Here is a 21,738-nt window from a genome sequence, read left to right on the forward strand (position 1 = left end):
AAGTCATAACTTTTTTCAATGTCTCAGCTGAAAACTATATTGCAGTGACATTTTCAAGGAACCCAAGTTGAGTCCTTTCCCTGTTGAATATTCCCTACAAATCTCAAAATGCTCATTTTAAGAACTGGTTCTTTGGAAGCTGTATGCGTTTAACATAGATTGTTTGTGATGCCATTGCGGACAGGTCCACCTATCTAGAAATGTTCTTTGCGAGCTTTGTGCGTCGCACTGAGTTTGACGTGGATTACTTGTATTACCATTATTTGCACGGGTCCCTACTATCTAGTACTGGTTCTTTGGAAGCTTTGTGCGTTTAACGTGGATTATTTGTATGACCTAGCCATGTGGGCAGGCCCCCACAACACTGCACTACGTGTGGTGCAGCTCCGGTCACTTCGGCTTTCACCACTACCTGGGCGTCCTTAGCGTACGGTGGAAACTTCGTTTGTTTAAGGCGGATTATATTATTTGTATGACCTATGTGGGCAGGCCCCCACAACAGTGCACTACGTGTGGTGCAGCTCCGGTCACTTCGGCTTTCACCACTACCTGGGCGTCTTGAGTGTGCTGCGACTGCTGCAACCCGTCAAGCTGATCTTCCACCATCGGCGCACACCCCCGCTGGACAAGCTTATGTACAACACCTGGTTCTTGGTAAGGGGGCTGTTACACTAGACAGCAAAATTAAACACGGCTTAGCTTTCACTATTTGAACGGGCGCAGTGGCGTGGTGGTAAGAAATCAGCCTCCTAATCGGGAGGTCGTGAGTTGTCGCTGCCGCCTGGTGGGTTAAGAGTGGAGATTTTTCCGATCTCCCAGGTCAACTTATGTGCAGACCTGCTCATGACTTAACCCCCTTCGTGTGTACACGCAAGCACAAGACCAAGTGTGCACGGAAAAGATCCTGTAATCCATGCCGAGAGATCGGTGGGTTATAGAAACACGAAAATACCCAGCATGCCTCCCCCAAAATCGGCGTATGCTGCCCGAACACGTAAAAATCCACTCGTGCTAAAAACATGAGTGAACGTGGGAGTCTAAGCCCATGAACGAAGAAGAAGAAGAAAAAGAACTATTTGAACCATCCCCAACTCCCCCCCCCCCTCTCCGTTGGACAAACTCATGTACAACACCTGGCCCTGCAGGGATGTTCACTGGCCAGCAAAACTGAACACGGCATAGGTTTCACTATTTGCAACCCCCCCCCCCCCCCCCCTCTATGGTCCAACTTATGTACAACTCATGATAAGGAGGATGTTACACTGGACAGAAATAAATGAACACGGCTTATGTTTCCCTATTTTTGACCCCCCAACTGGTCCAATTTATGTACAACTCATGGTAAGGATGATGTTAGACTAGCACCCCTCCTCTCTCCCGCTATTCATTATGGGGGCGAGGACGCCCCCATTCTATACGGATAGTTTAGAGGTTGACCATGGGCAGCGCCATTTTGTTGTGAAATACGTCATCAGTTTGTGTACACAGGAAGTTGTGACATCCGTCACCCTATGGGAGGGGTGAAGGCAACATTGTTCATCTGTAGAAAGTTGTGAAATCCGTCACCCTATGGGAGGGGTGACGTCAAAATTGGTCATCACAGAGTTTGTGTAACACAGGAAGTTGTGAAATACGTCACCCTATGGGAGGGGTGACGTCAAAATTGTTCAACAAAAACATGATATGTCGCATTGTGCAGGGTCAACTGCAACAAACTCAAACCGAGCCATTCATACCTAGCTGTATTTGAGTGACTTATATACCCGACATTTTTATTTCTTATTTTTAGCACAGGTGTAGGAAAAATCATGAACCAAAATGTTATTTATTTTCTAATTTAACATTTTTTTTACAAATATGACCATGGTCTTTTAAACATACAGTGACATTAAACATTGTTATGTTAAAAAAAAGAAAAAAGAAAAAAAGCTTTTGTGCACAAATCAGAAAATACATTGTACATTTTACCTACAGGCCAAACAGTGTCTGTTGGCGGCAAAGGGCCCAGCAAGTTGCTATTTTTAGATCGATTAAAAGTTGTCAAGAACAGGCGCTTACATTTGGATGTGTCCACTGATAGTAGGTTTGGTTGTGATCAATCAGAATGATGTAGGAATAAAAATGTATGACAGTTTGGTATGATGACATGTAATTCAAATATGCTGAAATGTAATATTATACATGATATAATATTATTATGGCTGTTGCCATGACCATGAACCCCAAGAAAGGTTTAATGTTATGTAAAATCAAAATACCAAAATCAAGCACCTACTAATCTGATCTACGGTGCGGCTTGGACCTAATATGGATGGACACGCAACTCGCTCAGCCAGCCAGCGCTGCGAGACTTACAGCGGCCAACTTCGCCGCGGCGCGCTCACTGGCTCAGTATTGAACTTGCGTCAAGGCCGATGCGCGTAGATACCCAGAATGTTTACTTTCGGTTAGATTCTTCGACAGCATTCGCAGAGGTGACTGCCGTATTGTGTACCGCAGTCAGAAGTAATTTATTACTTTTGGGAGTTTAGTAACGTGATATCAGTTTTCAATTGTTCGTTCACTTATATTGCTTTCAGATTTAACACACAAGAAACAGTAGCACGGTTTTCGTTGCGAAAATGTGCATTGGCAGTGCTACGCGATCGAATTGTGTATTATGTACACGCGGTGTTCTTCTGGAAAAGACCGCGTCAGTCGTTCAGCCCGCGAGCGGTGGGATGGGGGGGTTCACATGGTTTGTTTGTTTCAGAACCACACCCATATACACACATTTCACATGTAAACCATTTGTCCGCCCCCTGTCGATATTTATCGACTAAGTTCCTTGTTTGCATTTAACCTTTACTTTAAATTCAGTGACGTCGCACATCTAAACTTTATATACTTATTAACATTTTAGCAGGCACTATATTCAGCGAATGCGCAGACGCACGAGTATCGGGTGAGTCTGGTCTTGGCTATCGCACTTTATTTATCATGTATGCCTGGTCCCACATCAGACTCTTTACCCGACTAATCCCATAAAGTTCGTTGTGGGAACAACAACAGGTCACTTACTCTGCGCGCTTCTCTGTCAGTGGTTAGCAATAGCTTGACCGTTCTTTCGCTGAAGAGGTCAAAGTTCGATCACACACAATGGGCGGCACTACAGTGAGTGTGTAAAATCCACTATGCGTGACGCTGCATGAATCCAATAAGAACGGGCAATGGTAACAGCACAGTGAATAGTCTAATTTGCCCTTCAGAAAGATATGGGTGAAAAACCCTCCGACACATACCGACATTACTGTTGGGGTAAGTGTACATTTCTGCCCACGCAGGTTATGAATAAATCGACACGGTCTTCCGGTTTGAAATAGGCCCGGACATCCAATGTCGGTTCAGTGTAGGGACGTTAAACAAAAAACAATAACCGGTTTGAAATTCCGGTTTTGAAAACTGGCGAATGTCCGGTTTATAGTCATCCGATTTCAAACGTGTACAGGGTTTTTTTTTCTACAAATAATCTTCTCAAAACATTTTGTATTTTGATTCAAACCGACACGCCTCAGATTTGTAATGCATGTATTTGTGTTTCATATCCTTTCATCTGACATGACCCTTAACAAACATATATCTTTAGTCTGTAGAGCAGCTTATTTTGAGCTTCGTAAGATCAGCACCATTCGCCACACACTCTCCTCTCAAACAACTAACACTCTTGTCTGTGCCTTTGTTCTTTCTAAACTTGACTACTGCAACTCTCTTCTCTCTGGCTGTCCTCTGTACCTCCTGCATAAACTACAAAAAGTCCAAAACTCGGCAGCACGCCTCATTCTCAAAGCACGAAAACGAGATCACGCAACACCACTTCTTCACACACTGCACTGGTTACCTATTCAAGCCCGCATTGACTACAAACTGTCCACCCTCTGCTTTAACTTCTTTTCTGGCTCGTCTCCTGCTTACTTCTCTGAACTCCTCACCGTCTATTCTCCAACAAGACAACTCCGTGCCTCTTCTGACTGTCGCATCCTTACCATTCCACACACCAAAACCAAAACATACGGACAACGCACTTTTACTTTCTGCGCACCCACACAATGGAATTCTCTCCCCTTTCACATCCGCCACTCTCAGTCACCCCAAGCATTCAAACGAGCACTTAAAACGCACGTCTTCAAGAAATACAACCCCTGATTTTGTTTTCTCAGTCCATCAGTAGGCTACATGTAGTGTATTTGTTGTTTTAGTGATAATGTATATAAACATCTAGGACTGTTTTCAGCATTGTTGATAACATGTTTTGTTTGATTAAGGGTATTCAGCTGGTATTTCCTTGTTTTTTTACTACCTATTTTATTCATGTTTTTATTACTTAGTTAGTGGAAGAATCTTTTGTAATGTATGTTTGATGGTGTATGCTTTTAATTAAGCGTTGTTGACTATGAATGTAGATGTAGATGTGTGTGCGTGTGTGTGTGTGTGTGTGTGTGTGTGTTTGTGTGTGTGTGCGCGCGTGTGCGTGAGTACGAGTCCATGCGTGCGTGTGAGTGTATATCATCTCTTCTGGTTTATAATTGATGACATGTATGTGTTTCGAGACCTTTTGTGTCCCAACGTTTTTAGTTTTTTTTCTCATGACATGATCACGATTGGTTTTGACAACTTCCACGTTGCAAATAAAACGATTTGCTCCTTCGTGGTTTAAAGGGAACGAATGCGTGTTAAACCTACATACGCGAAAGAGACCGCCCATTTGATAACTAAAATATCTTCACACTTGTGTAGATGATGAAAATGAGTTAAGGGGGTCAAACTATAATCCAGACACATGCACATGTATCCTTAAACGTAAGACTTGGTGAAATAATATGTTGCAACTGTTTTTTTTAGTATTATTGTTTTACTTATTTTATTCATTCAGACTGGCATTGCCGCAATGGAGAGCGTGTGTGTGTGTGTGTGTGTGTGTTTGTGTGTGTGTGTTTGTGTGTGTGTGTGTGTTTGTGTGTTTGTTTGTTTGTGTGCGTGTGTGTGTGCGTGCATACCTGCGTGCGTGTATCATGCGTACGTGCGTGCGTGCCTTGGGGAACACTTACATTAAATGTAACCTTGTCCTCCTCTCTTGTCAGGAGCTGAAGCAGTCAGTACCTAACCTGGTCCTGAGACCCATGAAGAACCTCAGCCTTGTCCCGTGTGGGTCTGACCTCAACAGCCTCCGCACAATTCTCTCCTTCCTGCAACAAGATGGCGGCGTCTACGTCAGCTGCAACGTCATAATCACGCGCATGCCACGGGACCTGAATGCGCAGCCGCTGTGGGCGGCTGTCTCCAAGGACAATGGCGGCAGATTAGACCTCGGCCACGGAGTTTTCGCAGCCAACCGAGGTTTCGACGATTCAACCAAAGAAAACTTCCTTCGGCTTCTTTCGTCAGCTGCAACGCCGACTTGTGTTTCACAGGAGAATTACGGTTCAAGGATAGCGGACGATAAAATCCATTGTGTTTTTCTTCCGGACTCTCCCCCAGTTTACCCCAAGGATATCATGCACGCCAACTCATCTTTCGCCGAGCTTTCGCGATGGCTGTTTTACGGAAAGAGATCTCCCATGCTTCCGAAAAGAATACCTGGCTCCATTCCGCGGATTTCTCATTTCATCTGGTTCAACAGAAATGAGAAGAGTTCAACGGAGCTTCAGTTCTATCAGTTTGTGACGCTTCTGAGTGTCTTATACGTGGGAGGTTTTCACCATATCTATATGCACGGAAACAGAGAGTTTACCGGCCTGTGGTGGGAGAAATTGAAAGGGGAAAATATTACCTTCGTTCACATGGAGATACCAGAGACTGTCTTTCAGCAGAAGGTGGATAATATTGAACACAAGAGCGACATAACAAGGTACGTTTGCTGCTGATGGCTAGGTGGGAGGGGGAAGAGTGGTGTATGTGTAAAGGATCGGAGGGGAGGGGAGGGGGGGGGGTTGCCTGTTTGTTTGCGCGTGTGGGTTGGTTTAGTTGTTGTCAATGCAGTTTCCTGTGCTAGGAATAGGCTAAAACTGTTTTGACAACGAAATCTGATCGTTTGATAACAATCAACAAATTCTAACAATCAAGTAAAGCCTCCACAAACGCAGCAAATTCTGGCTTGTGGGAAGACAATTATCGGTAACGATTTTTGACATTTGCTTGAAACTATTGTGAATTAACTCGAGGAAAATATTCCCATAGCTACTTTATACCTGTGTCATTTATTTTATTTTCACGCACTTATCTCGTGGTTTTGACATTGTCATTTCTTGCTTTTAGTTTTCCAATCTGCAGTCCCGACAAGATTTTTAACTTTTCAAAGGAGAGCAAGATTTTTTAACTTTTTAAAGGAGAGCAAGATTTTTAACTTTTCAAAGGAGAGCAAGATTTTTAACTTTTCAAAGGAGAGCAAGATTTTTAACAAGATTTGAAGTAACAAGTGTGAAAAGACGGGGCGGGGATATAGCTCAGTTGGTAGCGCGCTGGATTTGTATTCAGTTGGCCGCTGTCAGCGTGAGTTCGATCCCAGGTTCGGCGGAAATTTATTTCAGAGTCAACTTTGTGTGCAGACTCTCTTCGGTGTCCGAACCCTCCCCCCGTGTACACTACATTGGGTGTGCACGTTAAAGATCCCACGATTGACAAAAGGGTCTTTCCTGGCAAAATTGCTTAGGCACAGTTAATAATTGTCTACCTATACCCGTGTGACTTGGAATAATAGGCCGTGAAAGGTAAATATGCGCCGAAATGGCTGCAATCTACTGGCCGTATAAAATTTCATCTCACACGGCATCACTGCAGAGCGCCTAGAACTGTACCCACGGAATATGCGCGATATAAGCGTCATTGATTGATTGATTGAAGACTTGAGCTTGTTAGAACCTCCTTTGTACAGCGATAGACCTCAATGACAATGTTATAGTTTCAAACATGCGAGACTGCTGTGTGAACTGAGAAAGGACAACATCCTGTATTGGTCCCGGACAGCCATATCGGCTGAAGGACGTTCAAATCAAGACGTTAGACGTGTCGAAGACAATTTTCCATTTTAATGTATTCATTTTAATGGACAATAAAGGGTTGTTATTTGTATTGTTATTATCAACAAAGGTCTTCCTTAATTGAGCCCGAAGTTGACTTTGCGAAGACTTCGCGAAGTCTTTGTACAAAACGTCCAGTGCCAAAGCTTTGTACAAAACGTCCAGTGCCAAAGCTTTGTACAAAACGTCCAGTGCCAAAGCTTTGTACAAAACGTCCAGTGCCAAAGCTTTGTACAAAACGTCCAGTGCCAAAGCTTTGTACAAAACGTCCAGTGCCAAAGCTTTGTGCAAAACGTCCAGTGCCAAGTCTTTTTACCGAACGTCCAGTGCCAAAGCTTTGTACAAAACGTCCAGTGCCAAAGCTTTGTACAAAACGTCCAGTGCCAAAGCTTTGTACAAAACGTCCAGTGCCAAAGCTTTGTACAAAACGTCCAGTGCCAAAGCTTTGTACAAAACGTCCAGTGCCAAAGCTTTGTACAAAACGTCCAGTGCCAAAGCTTTGTACAAAACGTCCAGTGCCAAAGCTTTGTACAAAACGTCCAGTGCCAAGTCTTTGTACAAAACGTCCAGTGCCAAAGCTTTGTACAAAACGTCCAGTGCCAAGTCTTTGTACAAAACGTCCAGTGCCAAAGCTTTGTACAAAACGTCCAGTGCCAAGTCTTTGTACAAAACGTCCAGTGCCAAAGCTTTGTACAAAACGTCCAGTGCCAAAGCTTTGTACAAAACGTCCAGTGCCAAGTCTTTGTACAAAACGTCCAGTGCCAAAGCTTTGTACAAAACGTCCAGTGCCAAAGCTTTGTACAAAACGTCCAGTGCCAAAGCTTTGTACAAAACGTCCAGTGCCAAAGCTTTGTACAAAACGTCCAGTGCCAAAGCTTTGTACAAAACGTCCAGTGCCAAAGCTTTGTACAAAACGTCCAGTGCCAAAGCTTTGTACAAAACGTCCAGTGCCAAAGCTTTGTACAAAACGTCCAGTGCCAAAGCTTTGTACAAAACGTCCAGTGCCAAAGCTTTGTGCAGCGAGCTGTGTGAAGTAGACTTCGCGAAGTCTTTGTACAAAACGTCCAGTGCCAAAGCTTTGTGCAGCGAGTCGACTTCGCACATTTAATATCAGGCTTTACCAACCAACCAATCCATTGTGCAGATACTACATCCTATACAAGTACGGCGGAGCGTACTCGGACTTCGAAGCCATGTGGACACAGCGGGTACCCGACTGGCTACTCAGCTACCCGACCGTGGCCAACTCGGACTGGGTGCAGAACGGGGTGTGGCCGGACAATATCAACAACGGGGTACTTCTCGCCCGTCCACGGTCGCCATGGTTACGCCATATGCTGGCTGCCCAGCGCTACTATGTCGACAATGACTTTTGCTTCAACTCCATTCTCATGTCGTACAGAACCTACGAGAGGCACCCTGACCAGTTGTATCAGTACAGGCATTTGCAGGTCAGAAGCTAACCCGTTCTATGTGTGTGTTCATGTTTTGTTGTCTCGAGAACTCAATTATTACGGGGTCCTGAGAGAACGATTCAGCATTGATCTTATTCACTGTTTTTTTCTCGGCCTATTCTTAAAAACTATTAATATTTAAGAGGTATTAAAGTAAACTGTTCCAAGCCCCCTATAAATAAAGAGATTATTAAATTTGTTTTGGTGAGTGTGGTGTAACCGTGTTGGTAGGGGGTGTTTTCACTAACAGCTGAACTTTTTGTGTATAAGGAGTGTTCTCTTTCGATGAGTATAACATTCTTCAATTCTAATGTGATAGGGTGGAGCGGAAGGGGGGGGATAGGCCAGGAAGCATAAATGAGACGCCAAGACAGAGGTTGCGATAACGTGACTTTTAATTAACGTACACCAGAAGCAAACACCAGAAAGTAAACACCAGAAAGTTAACTCCAGAAAGCAGTGTAGATTCTCCTCAGTGAGCACACTTGAAACAGTAAACACAAGAGCACAGGTATCGGAATTTAACACCACACGTCGACTGATTACAACTTCGCGACAAATATGGTCAGCACTTCGACCGTTCACGTCAACCGACACAATCGAGCAGCACACAGCTCAGTATATCACAAATCGCGTTCTCCCCTCTAGCCTAAATGCTCTCCCTTTTAAAGGCTGGTCAACTCCGATTCCCAATAGCCAATAGGAAAGATACCCGGTGTCAGACAACGGGGGGCGTTCTACTTAAGATTGCCTGCCCAATGAAAAGGGATCGTTACCGAGGCAGAAATCGTTACAGAGGTGTCACGCACCGGAAATATTACGCACACCGGATAAGGCTCATTATATTACAACCAGTTACAAAGAAGGGGGAGAGGGGTAAGAGACTAAAACCTCCAAGCCACCCTGTCAAAAGAAATGACACCCACTTGACAAAACGCCGTCCAACGATACCCAGACAGTCTGGCGGCACATTACATTTATAATGACCACCTAAATCTGGGATAAGAGGTTAGAAAGGAATCCGGTCAAGAGTCTTCCCTACGATAGTAAACACACAATAATCCTAGCGGGAGACACAACTTGGGTCAGGGGAAGATAATAGACAGGGGAGGCAACTGAGTCGGGCAGGAGATAATTACACAAAAAGACTGGATACGCCACTTGACTACATCCCCCCCAGCTCTATACCAACTGCGTCCTCGCAGGTACAGCGCCTCGGGAATAGCTGAAAATGACATCTATAAATCAAACACAAGTTCACCCAAGTGAAACAACAAATAAAATCAGAAACGGTAACGGATGACACTCACAGTCACCCAACCCATTCATACAAGACACAATACAACAGGCAATCAATAATCATAGTGTACACAGTCTCTTAGCAGAACACGAAAAGTCTCACAAATGACACATTGCCCACATGACAGCAGCACATTGTTTTCCTGACTGTTCACAATAGACGGATGGCGGGGTTATGACAGCGGCACACTTATTATATTACACACAAGTCCGTCTGTTCAAAATAAATAAAATCAAGTTAATCCCATGACTGCTCAGAACGACGACAATCTCTGCCGTATACGCTGTGAGCGGCGCACAGGCACAGCAGCTGGAGGAGGAACCAGAGGTTCTGGGTCTCTAGCCAGAGGCTGGTCTTGGACTCGCAGTACTGGCACTGGAAGCACCTGGGCCTGTAGAACAGGTGCAGGGGCCGCTGGCTGCACCGGATGAGGCTGGACGGGTGGGGGGAAGACAGGGCGTGCGATGCAGACAGTGCCTCGGTCCGGGAACGTTGGGGTAGCAGGGACTCGGGGTACAGGGGCAAGATTAAGTAGCGAATCCCAAAATGAAATCAGCTGAGCGTCGTGTAGCTGCACGGGGACGGGGGTTGTCGCCAGCCGATGCTGTTCCTCTGTCTGACAGCTTTGCTCAAGGAGAGGTTGCGCCGTGATGGATGTTGATTGATGACTCGCGCGTTTCTCACTTGGCTGTCTCCATGACAGCGGTTGTTCACCTCCATGACGCTTGGTAGGGCACCTGCTCTGTAGATGGCCGTGGCGGTTACAAAGCCAACAACGTGGCTTCGCGGATGGCTTTTGTTGTCGTGAGGCAGCTGGCGTGTGTTGGTGCAGGGCAGCGCGTAGCTCTGCTGAGCTGACGGCGAGTTCGTTGACTGGGACCTGCAGTCTGCCTAACTCTGCACCCATCTGTGTAGAAACAGCCGTTTGTTGCTTCGCCACCACCTCGAAATCTTCCCTCATCCACCTGAGAGCTTCTGCACGGACTGCCGCAAAAGGGACAGCTTCACGCCCTCTCGTAAAGCGCATGAGGTCCCGTCTCATTGCAGGCAAGAACAGTCCGTGCATGAATCGATCACGAAGTGCAGCATCGGTAACTGTACCGGCAACAACAGCATTCGTCTTCACCTGCAGAGCCTGCAACTTGTGGGCATATGAGAGAATGCCCTCCTCTTGACTCTGGGAGATGCTGTAGAAGGACGCTAGTAGAGTGGAAATGCTGGCGTGGTCCCCAAACGTGTCCTGCAGGATGTTCAGGACTAAGTCAGCCGTGGCAGTCGCCTGAGGGGGGTGCAGGTTGATCTCCTTCTTGGCAGGCCCAGCAAGTGACTGGATCAGCCATTCAGCAGCCTCGCTGCCCAGCGCCTCCAGGTTGAAGTGGGCAATGATGCGACGAGCCTCTGTGACGTAGTCGTCTAGCGGACAGCCATCGTCACCACCAGTGAAGACAGGAAGCCTGGGAGGGGGGAATATCTGCCACTGGGGTCTAGGAACCCCGTCGACCGCCATCTTGGATATGCTGAGTCAATCCTACACTGCTACCCCTGCTTTCTGGTGTTAAACTACGGCGTCTCTACTTCCTGAATCCTGCTCGCAGCGCCAGATGTGATAGGGTGGAGTGGAAGGGGGGGATAGGCCAGGAAGCATAAATGAGACGCCAAGACAGAGGTTGCGATAACGTGACTTTTAATTAACGTACACCAGAAGCAAACACCAGAAAGTAAACACCAGAAAGTTAACTCCAGAAAGCAGTGTAGATTCTCCTCAGTGAGCACACTTGAAACAGTAAACACAAGAGCACAGGTATCGGAATTTAACACCACACGTCGACTGATTACAACTTCGCGACAAATATGGTCAGCACTTCGACCGTTCACGTCAACCGACACAATCGAGCAGCACACAGCTCAGTATATCACAAATCGCGTTCTCCCCTCTAGCCTAAATGCTCTCCCTTTTAAAGGCTGGTCAACTCCGATTCCCAATAGCCAATAGGAAAGATACCCGGTGTCAGACAACGGGGGGCGTTCTACTTAAGATTGCCTGCCCAATGAAAAGGGATCGTTACCGAGGCAGAAATCGTTACAGAGGTGTCACGCACCGGAAATATTACGCACACCGGATAAGGCTCATTATATTACAACCAGTTACAAAGAAGGGGGAGAGGGGTAAGAGACTAAAACCTCCAAGCCACCCTGTCAAAAGAAATGACACCCACTTGACAAAACGCCGTCCAACGATACCCAGACAGTCTGGCGGCACATTACATAACGACCACCTAAATCTGGGATAAGAGGTTAGAAAGGAATCCGGTCAAGAGTCTTCCCTACGATAGTAAACACACAATAATCCTAGCGGGAGACACAACTTGGGTCAGGGGAAGATAATAGACAGGGGAGGCAACTGAGTCGGGCAGGAGATAATTACACAAAAAGACTGGATACGCCACTTGACTACACTAATTTTGGGGGGCGGTGTTTTTGGTCTGTCATCTACAATAGAAACATTCCATTTTTCAGGTGATGTGCTACTATCAGCTGTGTCATCCCACGTGGCACAAAGGCTTCATGCGCAGCATTCAGGACAAACGACAAACGGAGCCTTTTGATTGGCGGACAGAGACCCTAGTGCTCCACGTGACCGGACCGGAACCGGAAAAGTCGCTTGTCTCCCCTGACACGTTAAAACGAGGCACGGATGTGTTTGCCGACGTCGGACGTTTTATTTTGAAAAAGAGCGGCAGAGAAGACATCTTAAGATGATAGCATCTGCATTTAGTTTTTGCTCAAATGATTTATTTTACTGAGAAATGTAGTGTGACTGTGGTGCGGAATGAATCAATTTTGCAGACTGTGACCAAGGTTGTAATCATGGTTGATATTTTGTTGGTAAATGTTTTTTTGTCTCGTTCCCGATGCACAAATTGAAAGGAATAATATGCGTACATGCTGGGCTGAAATAAGCGTTAATGTGCTTACACTCTGCCATCATGTATACGTTCCATTTGTTTGCTCTCTCTCTCTCTCTCTCTCTCTCTCTCTCTCTCTCTCTCTCTCTCTCTCTCTCTCTCTCTCTCTCTCTCTCTCTCTCTCTCTCTCTCTCTCTCTCTCTCTCTCTCTGTATATATATATGTATATAAGATTAGAGTAGTCCCTCTCTGGGCGAGGGCTGGTTGAAAATAAGCTGGTTTATATTGCTTATGCAATTACCCTCGTAAAGTAAAATTTGATTTGATTTGATTTGATTTGATTTGATCTCTCTCTTTCAATTACACACACACACACACACACACACACGTACACACACGTACACACACGTACACACACATACGTACACACACACATACGTACACACATACACACACTTCGCAGAACCCGTCGCGATATAACCTTGAACGGTTGAAAACGACGTTAAACACCAAATAAAGAAAGAAAGAAAAGAAAGACTTCGCAGAACGTTCGAGTTGGTTTGCAGGGTTATTCTTTGAGCTGGAAGAAGAAATCTTGTGCGTTCGTCTGTGTTCCCTTTTTGAAAAAGACGTCAGTCGAACAGTGCCGTTCACAGAACACGACCGCAGATCAACTTTGTAAGTGAATATGTGGTGACCTTAATATTGTTGCTTGGTAGAATGTTGCCTGGTCCGTATTTTCCTTTCCACATTTTTTATTCGGTCTGTTTTCAATTGTGAGTAGTGGCGGCGCGGGTGCCGCATGAAGGGGGGGGGGGGGGGGGGGGTTGGCCAGTTAGGATGGAGGGATTGAGCAAGGTAGGGGGCTAGGACAGACGACGCACACTAGATAAAGCGAATTTCACAGAGAAAACCTACCGCAAACTTCGGTTTTTCTTGATTACATTTTTATCAAGCGTAGCTAGTGTTGAACTGATGTGATGATGTGATGTAATGTGTGTGTATACGAACCAAAAGACACATTCCTTTATGTTGTGCGTTCAGATAATAAACTTGAATTGAAAATTTGATGCCAGATTGGTTTATGATGGAAAAGAAACCAGAACGTCCTGAAACGGTTACTTAATCAAGGTCATCACAGTCGGGTGACGTACTGCACCACTGGAAACAATTAAGTCATCGATAATATTCGGTAATGTTCCGTGCACTTTATTTTGCTTTGGGAAACTTTCTCAAAGAGTATTAGCATCTTCTGGCAATTGGAGTTACTGACAAAGACCCAACACGTTCTTCAGCACACCGGTCTCTCGCTCGTTGACATTGCACGTGAGGCCCGGTGCACAGTCGCACAACTCCTGTCGGCTCCTTCTCAGGGAGCACCTGTCTCCCGCTTGCTTGTAGGCCCTACAGTAGTAATGTGCGAAGGGGGAGTTGACGTCGGAGAGCATAGGTGACGCTCGCTTTCGGCTGTTGATGAACATGTTGATGCGGACACAGCATTCTCCGTCCTTGCACGCCGGTTTGCACGCGCCTTCTTCCTTCGGGAGATTGTTGTGCTGCGTGTCTGTGATCTCTTGGGCGAAGACCTGTTGAGTTTGATGTGTAGAGTTAGAAGATTGGGAGATAGTAGGGCTAATATTTCCAGAGCCGAACTTGGTGTTGGAGTGGAAAAAGGGGGGGGGGGTGGAGGTGCCTTGCCCCCAAGATTCTGTTGAAATTTCGCATTTTAAAGTGGTATTAATTTATTGGGGCTCTACTTAAAAAAAAGGTACATTTGCCAGGTGGATGGGGAATGTGGAGGGTGGGGGGGCTTACGGTACCCAAGACCCTCCCTCAGATTCAGCCCTGATTTCAAGTTATGTACTTTTATAACCAAGAATTTCCCATGCAGAGAATAATGAAGAAATGTGTTTGGTCTACAAACTGATATCTTTCTCCGCGGGCTAGTGTGTAATTAAGTGCCTTCTTTATGCGGGTTCTGAACCGTTTTTACATTTAGTCAAGTTTTGACTAAATGTTTTAACATAGAGGGGGAATCGAGACGAGGGTCGTGGTGTATGTGTGTGTGTGTGTGTGTGTGTGTGTGTGTGTGTGTGTGTGTGTGTGTGTGTGTGTGTGCGTGTGTGTGTGTAGAGCGATGCAGACTAAACTACTGGACCGATCTTTATGAAATTTGACATGAGAATTCCTGGGAATGATATCCCCAGACGTTATTTTCTTTTTTTCGATAAATACCTTTAATGACGTCATATCCGGCTTTTTGTAAAAGTTGAGGCGGCACTGTCACACCCTCATTTTTCAATCAAATGGATTGAAATTTTGGCCAAGCAATTTTCGACGAAGGCCGGACTTTGGTATTGCATTTCAGCTTGGTGGCTTAAAAATTAATTAATGACTTTGGTCATTAAAAATCTGAAAATTGTAAAAAAAATATGTTTTTTTATAAAACGATCCAAATTTACGTTCATCTTATTTTTCATCATTTCCTGATTCCAAAAACATATAAATATGTTATATTTGGATTAAAAACAAGCTCTGAAAATTAAAAATATAAACATTATGATTAAAATTAAATTTCCGAAATCGTTTTAAAAACTATTTCATCTTATTCCTTGTCGGTTCCTGATTCCAAAAACATTTAGATATGATATGTTTGGATTAAAAACACGCTCAGAAAGTTAAAACGAAGAGAGGTACAGTAAAGCGTGCTATGAAGCACAGCGCAACCGCTACCGCGCCAAACAGGCTCGTCACTTTCACTGCCTTTTGCACTAGCGGCGGACTACGTTCAGTTTCATTCTGTGAGTTCCACAGCTTGACTAAATGTAGTAATTTCGCCTTACGCGACTTGTTTGTTTGTTTTGTTTTAAACAGTTGGCTGAATACATGTTGATTGGGACGTAAGGCTTTAGTGATACATATAAGTTCAAGTTCAAGTTCAAGTTTATTGGTCCATAACCCATGGGGGCATTTTGAACAATAAATACAATCAATACAATCATGATATATGCTAATATAATAAATAAAAAATAAAAAATAAATAAAAAATAAAAAAATAAAAAATTTATGAAAAACTGTTACAAATTCTATTAGTAAAGTCCAAAATATTCTTTAGCAATTTCTTTTTCTTAGTAGCAAACAACTTTTTAAATTTAAGTGCATTAGGTTTTTTCCAATAGTAAGGTGGTAACAACTCAGCTCTTTCTTCTTTGAAAAAATCACAGACAAATAAATAATGGAATTCATCACCTATGTCATGCGATACACATTTGGTGCAAGTTCTTTCTGACCTCGGGATGTTAAGATAACGTTCTTTCTGTACAGGTAAATTGTTGTTTAATGTTCTAAACTTCATCATTGAAACACATTGCTGATATGGCAGGGTTGTGACGTAGTCTTCACATGCAAAAATATCTTTGAACATTCGATAATTCCAAAACATATTTTTTGTTCCAATTTCTGTAAACCATTTATGGATATACTGGTCATATAGACTTCTTTTTACTTTCTTTTTAAACCATGTGCTTGAGTATTGAATATTTTCTTGAGAAGTCCAAAGGCCAGAGAGACCAATTTCATTTAAGGTTTTTTCAATGAAACATAAGTACTTGGATTCAATCATCTTGTTGATATACAATATATAAGTAAAGCAATACACAATACTTGAAAATTTATTTTTATGAATAGGACTAATCAGTTTATACCAATAGCAAAGCATTCTACATTTCATATTAACATCTAGTGGATATCTTCCAAGTTCACCAAATATCATAGCATTTGGAGTTGATTTTTTTAGTCTGAAAACAATTTTATAAAAACGCAATTGAAGTTTAGTAGCAAGTTCACAGGAACCAAAACCCCATACTTCACATCCATACAATAAAATTGGAGCAATCATTTTATCGAACAGGTCAACTTGTATGTCCACAGGTAGTGACAATTGTCTACAAGTGCGCAAAAGAACAAACATTGCCCTTGAGGCACGATCATATAGATTCTTCTGTGCGACTGAAAATGTATTATTATAATTAATCTTAAGGCCCAAGTACATTACATCAAACACTACTTCGATTAAATTGCCATTGTACGTAAACAGTGGTTTATTTCTAATTTTACCTCTGGAAAAAACTATAACTTTCGTTTTGTTTACATTAATATTTAGACGCCATTTTAAACAGTATTCGTGCATTTTGTTTAAACATTCTTGCAGGTTTTTTTCCGACTCTGAGCAGATCACAGTATCATCCGCATACAGTAATAAAAACATTTGAAACAAAGCATTTACATCCGTATCATCCATTCCAGCCACAATAGCCTCTCTTGACATAGATTGTAAACCATTACTGTTTTCCAACAGAAAATGCTTTAGATCATTTAAAAATAGAGCAAAAAACAACGGTGACAAGTTTTCCCCTTGTCTAACTCCACACAAACTGGGAAAATATCCAGAGCACTCACTATTAACTTTAACACAAGATTTGGCATTTTCATACAAATTTCTTACAGTTTTTAAAAACTTCCCATTAACATCAGAACTAACTAATTTCTCCCATAGAAATGCACGGCGAACTTTATCAAACGCTTTTTCATAGTCTACAAATGCACAAAACAGTCGCTTCTTTTTGTTGAGAAAAAAGTTTAATATACAATGCAAAGTAAAAACATGGTCTAGTGTTGAAAAACCTGTGCGGAAACCTGTTTATAAGAACGTAGAAAGGTACCTACCGTAAACCCTGTGTAACAATTCACATGTAAAAAAAATCTTTTTGAGTTAAGTCATTTGCAATATTGCTTGCAGTATTGGCATAGATATGAGTGTGTGTGTGAGGGGGTGGCGGTGGGGGGGGGGGGGGGGTAAACATGCAGTTCGCCTGCGCCCACACACACGCATGCCCGAATGCATACACGCATACTCACACTCATTGCAAACATAAAGGAAATCAGGTCGACCGCACTGAGAGAGCATGGGTGGGAATGTTCTGAGCAAAACACTATGTGTTACTCCATACCCCCCGCCCTCCATGGAACTTCTTGACCCCAACAAATTGGGGGGGGGGAGCTTGCCCAGTCGGTAGAGGCGCTGGCTTTAAAACCGGTTGTTACTATCAGCGTGGGTTCAACCCCCAAGTTCGGCGCGGGATGTGTGTCCCAGAGTCAACTTTGTGCAGACTCTCCTCGGTGTCCGAACACCCCCGTGTGCACGCATACACATGCGCACGATAAAGATCCCAGGGTCACAGCGAAAGCCTCAGGCCTTGGAAACACGAATACATGCATGCAAAAATATGAAGCCCGGGTGTCCGTTCGGCCAACAGCCAAAAAAGTAACCATTTCAGCACTGACCCAAGACGACCCAACCCGGTCCCTAGCCCATTTCAGGTCTCCTCTAGCAGCCGGCAGCCAGCTGTCTACATCCCCCCCCCCCCCCCCCCCCCCCCCGCATTTTTATTTTTTATTTTCATACAAAGCCGGGATTTCCCGTGTAACTTGCCCCTAATGGCTTTGCCGTGAGGGCGTAAAACTTACATTTTCTCGCACTGAGAGAAAAAGAGAAAGAGACAGAGAACAAGGACTGGTAGAGCCTATAGTTTCTTTGAAGAATCGAACAATAGAAACAGGGAGACAAAACATTCAGAAATAGGAAAAGGAAGAGAAACAAGATGCACTTCAAAAGATCCAACAAAGGAAAGGGAGATAATCAAAACAAAAAAATGCTTCAAGAGAACGAAGAAAAGGCTGAGAAAAGTGTCAGAGGCTAAACTTCAAACGAATGAACTAACAAACAGGGAAATAAACAAAGTAGAAATATCATCTCGGCCACAGTTGTATGAATTTCTGTCTAAGCTCAATGCTTCAAACAAATTAATTAAAAGGAGAGAACAAAGCCAAGAAATGTTACAGTCTCGATATTCAAACAAAGAATAAACATACAAAAGTTAAGAAAAGTGTTATCTCCAAAAAACGTGAAAGAGTGGCATACTTACACTGGCCAAGAGCCCAAGAAGAAGAAACTTGAAAAACATTTTCAGTGGCATCGACAATACTATTTTAATTGTGGTCGAATGACATCTGTTGTTTGTGCTCTTTTTATTTATCCCAAATGTAAACTTGCAGATGTAAGGGTCATACAATGTTGTCCTTGACACTGAGTTGTTTACTCTGTGTGTGTGTGTGTGTGTGTGTGTGTGTGTGTGTGTGTGTGGGTGGTTACAACTTTGTGTGTGAGTGTGTGTGTGTGCGTACGTGCGTGCGTGTGCATGGGTACTTGTGCGCGCGCGTGTGTGTGTTTGAATGAGTGTGAGTGTGTGTGTGTGTGTGTGTGTGTGCGCGCGCGCGTGCGCTAGAAAATAATCATGCCATGTCGTGCTCTTATCTTCAGTCTTGCCCCTGTTTTGTTGTTGTTTTTCAAAGTGAAGACAGGTGATTCAAAGGTCTACCTTAAGATAAATACACAGTGTCTTTAAGTTGTTATGTTCACAATACAAGAAAGGTATCTCTATGATCTGGAAGTGTGTCATCTGTGCAATTGTTTTCGTCTTGTTGACTATTTCTCTCCCAGATTGCATGCAGTTCAGAACGCAGATGCTTCGGCTGATACAAGCGTACGAACGCCCGAGTTGCACTCACAGACGCACGCACGTAACAAACACACACAAACACACACACACACACACACACACACACACAAACACAAACACACACACAAACGCACGCACACACAGACACACAGACACGCACACACACACACACACACACACACACACACACACTTGCATGCGTGCGCGAGCAACACGATATTACAGTATGCATCCGTTTCATCAGTGGAAGTTCAAAGCGCACATTTCAAAATGAATGCATTAATTTATTTGAGAAACATGGCCGCCAAAGTTGAAATGAACAGCATTGTTTTAAATTCATATTATCATCTCACTGTGTGCGGTTACCTCAAGGTTTTCATGGGAACCATCCGTTTTTTTTATTTTTAATTAGTTTTGCCTTAAACTTACATATCGTTTTGTGAACGGGAGACTGGGAGGCCGAGAGGCTATAGACAATATTCTCAGCCTACGGGAGAGGAAGAAAGATATGGACCGATTTGTTGGCTAGTTGTTGGGTTTCCATATCCCTTGAATCAGTTCAGCTATTCGAGACAGATTCAATTTTGTTTCCTTCGTCACTTTTAGTGGCCGACCGGGGGGTGCAGTACGGTAAAGGCAGTCAACCTTTTTTCATGTACCGAACATTGTGTCATCCTACTGACACACGCCGAAGAAGTTGTTGAGGAAGGCTGTCTCGCTGAAGGTGCACGTGAGACCGGGAGCACAGTCGCACCATTCCTGCTGCTGGTTCCTCAGCAGACACTTCTCTCCCTGCTGCTTCAGCGGCTGGCAGAAACGACGGAATAATGATCCTCCACCGATGCCTCCGGGCAGCCTTGACCCCCCGAGAAGGTCACCGCCGACGGCTCGCTTGCGGCTGGTGACGGCTAGGCCAACGCGGACGCAGCACTCGCCAGTGTTGCAGGTCGGTTGACACGTGCCTTCGTTCTGTGACTGCTCTTTGAGGTGCAGAAGCTGATCCTTGTCCACGACCAGCTGACCCAAAGCCTGTGGAGAGTGCGTTTTTGTGTAAAGTGTAGTGTACAAAAGATGGAAAACCAGTGCATGCGTTAAAGCAGATTAAAAGCCTGATAAGAAAATTCAAGATAAAACTTTGTATGGCTAAGTCGTGAGATATGCCTTGGCCAAATTGGTTGGCAATGAAAGCTTAAAAGTGAGACTGAGAGGTACATTCTGCATGCAGTAACCTGTCCTGTTAAGAGCAGCCCGGTGTGTCTGCTGGGCGCTATGCCCCGATAACCAATGCCCCCCCCCCCCCAAGTCCCCTCCCTTAAAAATAGGAAGTTCCGAGCCACCAAGAGAACCGCTAAAATAAACAGCAATCTGGGTGCAACTAACTGATTAATTATCCAACTGACTAACCAACTCACTCACAAAAAACAAAGACGAAAAACAACTTACCCGTCAAAATAATATGGCACAATTAAGGATGATAGAGTAGGCTACAACAGTCGCATAATGCAGAAAAGAGAGGTGCAGATAATGGGACATACGGAGACAGAGAGAGATGATGATGATGATGATGATGATGAGGCCAAAAAAAAAAATAGGTGTGGTTACGGTAACATAGCCAAAAAAAATAGGGTAGGTAGGTAGGCAATCACTTTTTTTTTAAAACTTTTTTTTCTAATGTGTACAAATTAAACCTACTTGACAGGGAAATAAGTGTGCGACACGGGCGCTTTCGCTTTCATTGCGTTTTTTGCACTCGTTTTTTGTTGGTTTTTTTTGTTTTGACAAATGTAATAAAAAGTTATAGGATCGGCCCCTAAAAATAGGGTAGGTCGGGTTACCGTAACCACACCTATTTTATTTTTAGGCCTGATGATGATTGAACTTTATTCTTTAGAACGAGACAGAGAAACAGGACCAGCAACGGTCAGCCCATCAAGTACTTGCAACCAGAGATCTATGTGCGGACAAACAAAGCGATAGACAGACAGACAGATAGAGTGAAACCTAAAAAAGCGTACTCTCAATTATTCGGGGCAAAGAAAACGCACATAATTATGTGTAAGCTTACTTACCGGAGCTAGAAGCACGAGAAGAAGTAGCGGAAGATAAGTCATTATGTTGAAGGCTCGGTGTGGTGTCTGTAGAATCAGAGATGTTGTACCTCCACTACGCTTATTTTTTTTTTTTAGCAGACAAGTATGGCCCAGATCTTTCACTCGTAATCTTTCTGTCCCAGTTTCGTTTGCTTATATGTACGTACTATCTGCGCACGTTCATCTGTGCCAGCGTGCGTGTGTGTATCTGTGTGTCTTTGTGAATGTGTGTGTTTGTGTGTTTGTGTGTGGGTGTGTGTTGCTCTTATCTGTGCTTTTCCGTGGTGGTGAAGTGTACTCTTCTTCAGCAAAAAGCCAAGAGTTATTCAAAATGTGTGTTCTCTCCTAAATGTGACAC

The 21,738-nt window shown here is 43.9% G+C and overlaps 2 protein-coding genes and 1 long non-coding RNA gene across 3 annotated transcripts in view; 1 reads left to right on the forward strand and 2 right to left on the reverse strand.

Moving 5' to 3' along the window:
* The window catches only part of LOC138964005 (uncharacterized), a 28,796-nt gene extending 15,753 nt beyond the window's left edge, over nt 1–13,043 (forward strand). The window contains exons 4-7 of the mRNA XM_070335879.1: nt 490–654; nt 5,118–5,884; nt 8,197–8,503; nt 12,324–13,043. Coding sequence (XP_070191980.1) covers nt 490–654; nt 5,118–5,884; nt 8,197–8,503; nt 12,324–12,566 — 1,482 coding nt within the window. The 3' untranslated portion in view covers nt 12,567–13,043. The remainder of the gene's footprint in view (nt 1–489; nt 655–5,117; nt 5,885–8,196; nt 8,504–12,323) is intronic.
* Nucleotides 13,044–13,905: 862 nt separating this feature from the next.
* LOC138964007 (uncharacterized) lies at nt 13,906–19,020 on the reverse strand. The gene is made up of 2 exons (XR_011454983.1): nt 18,697–19,020; nt 13,906–14,298 (listed from the first exon to the last, which is right to left on the reverse strand). It is a non-coding gene; the product is annotated as an uncharacterized lncRNA (long non-coding RNA).
* Nucleotides 19,021–19,553: 533 nt separating this feature from the next.
* On the reverse strand, nt 19,554–21,525 carry LOC138964006 (uncharacterized). The gene is made up of 2 exons (XM_070335880.1): nt 21,360–21,525; nt 19,554–20,319 (listed from the first exon to the last, which is right to left on the reverse strand). Exons 1-2 carry the CDS (start codon nt 21,399–21,401, stop codon nt 19,966–19,968), a joined length of 396 nt encoding a protein of 131 aa, XP_070191981.1. The 5' UTR covers nt 21,402–21,525; the 3' UTR covers nt 19,554–19,965.
* Between the last annotated feature and the right edge of the window lie 213 nt (nt 21,526–21,738).

This window comes from Littorina saxatilis, linkage group LG4 (genome assembly GCF_037325665.1).
Source record: "Littorina saxatilis isolate snail1 linkage group LG4, US_GU_Lsax_2.0, whole genome shotgun sequence".
Lineage (NCBI taxonomy): Eukaryota > Metazoa > Mollusca > Gastropoda > Littorinimorpha > Littorinidae > Littorina > Littorina saxatilis.

Bases quoted from the DNA above. Each gene is read 5' to 3' on its own strand.
- LOC138964006 (XM_070335880.1), bottom strand. From the start codon at position 21,401: ATGACTTATCTTCCGCTACTTCTTCTCGTGCTTCTAGCTCCG. The intron at 20,320-21,359 runs GTAAGTAAGCTT...CACTCTCCACAG, and splicing joins TTCTCGTGCTTCTAGCTCCG to GCTTTGGGTCAGCTGGTCGT.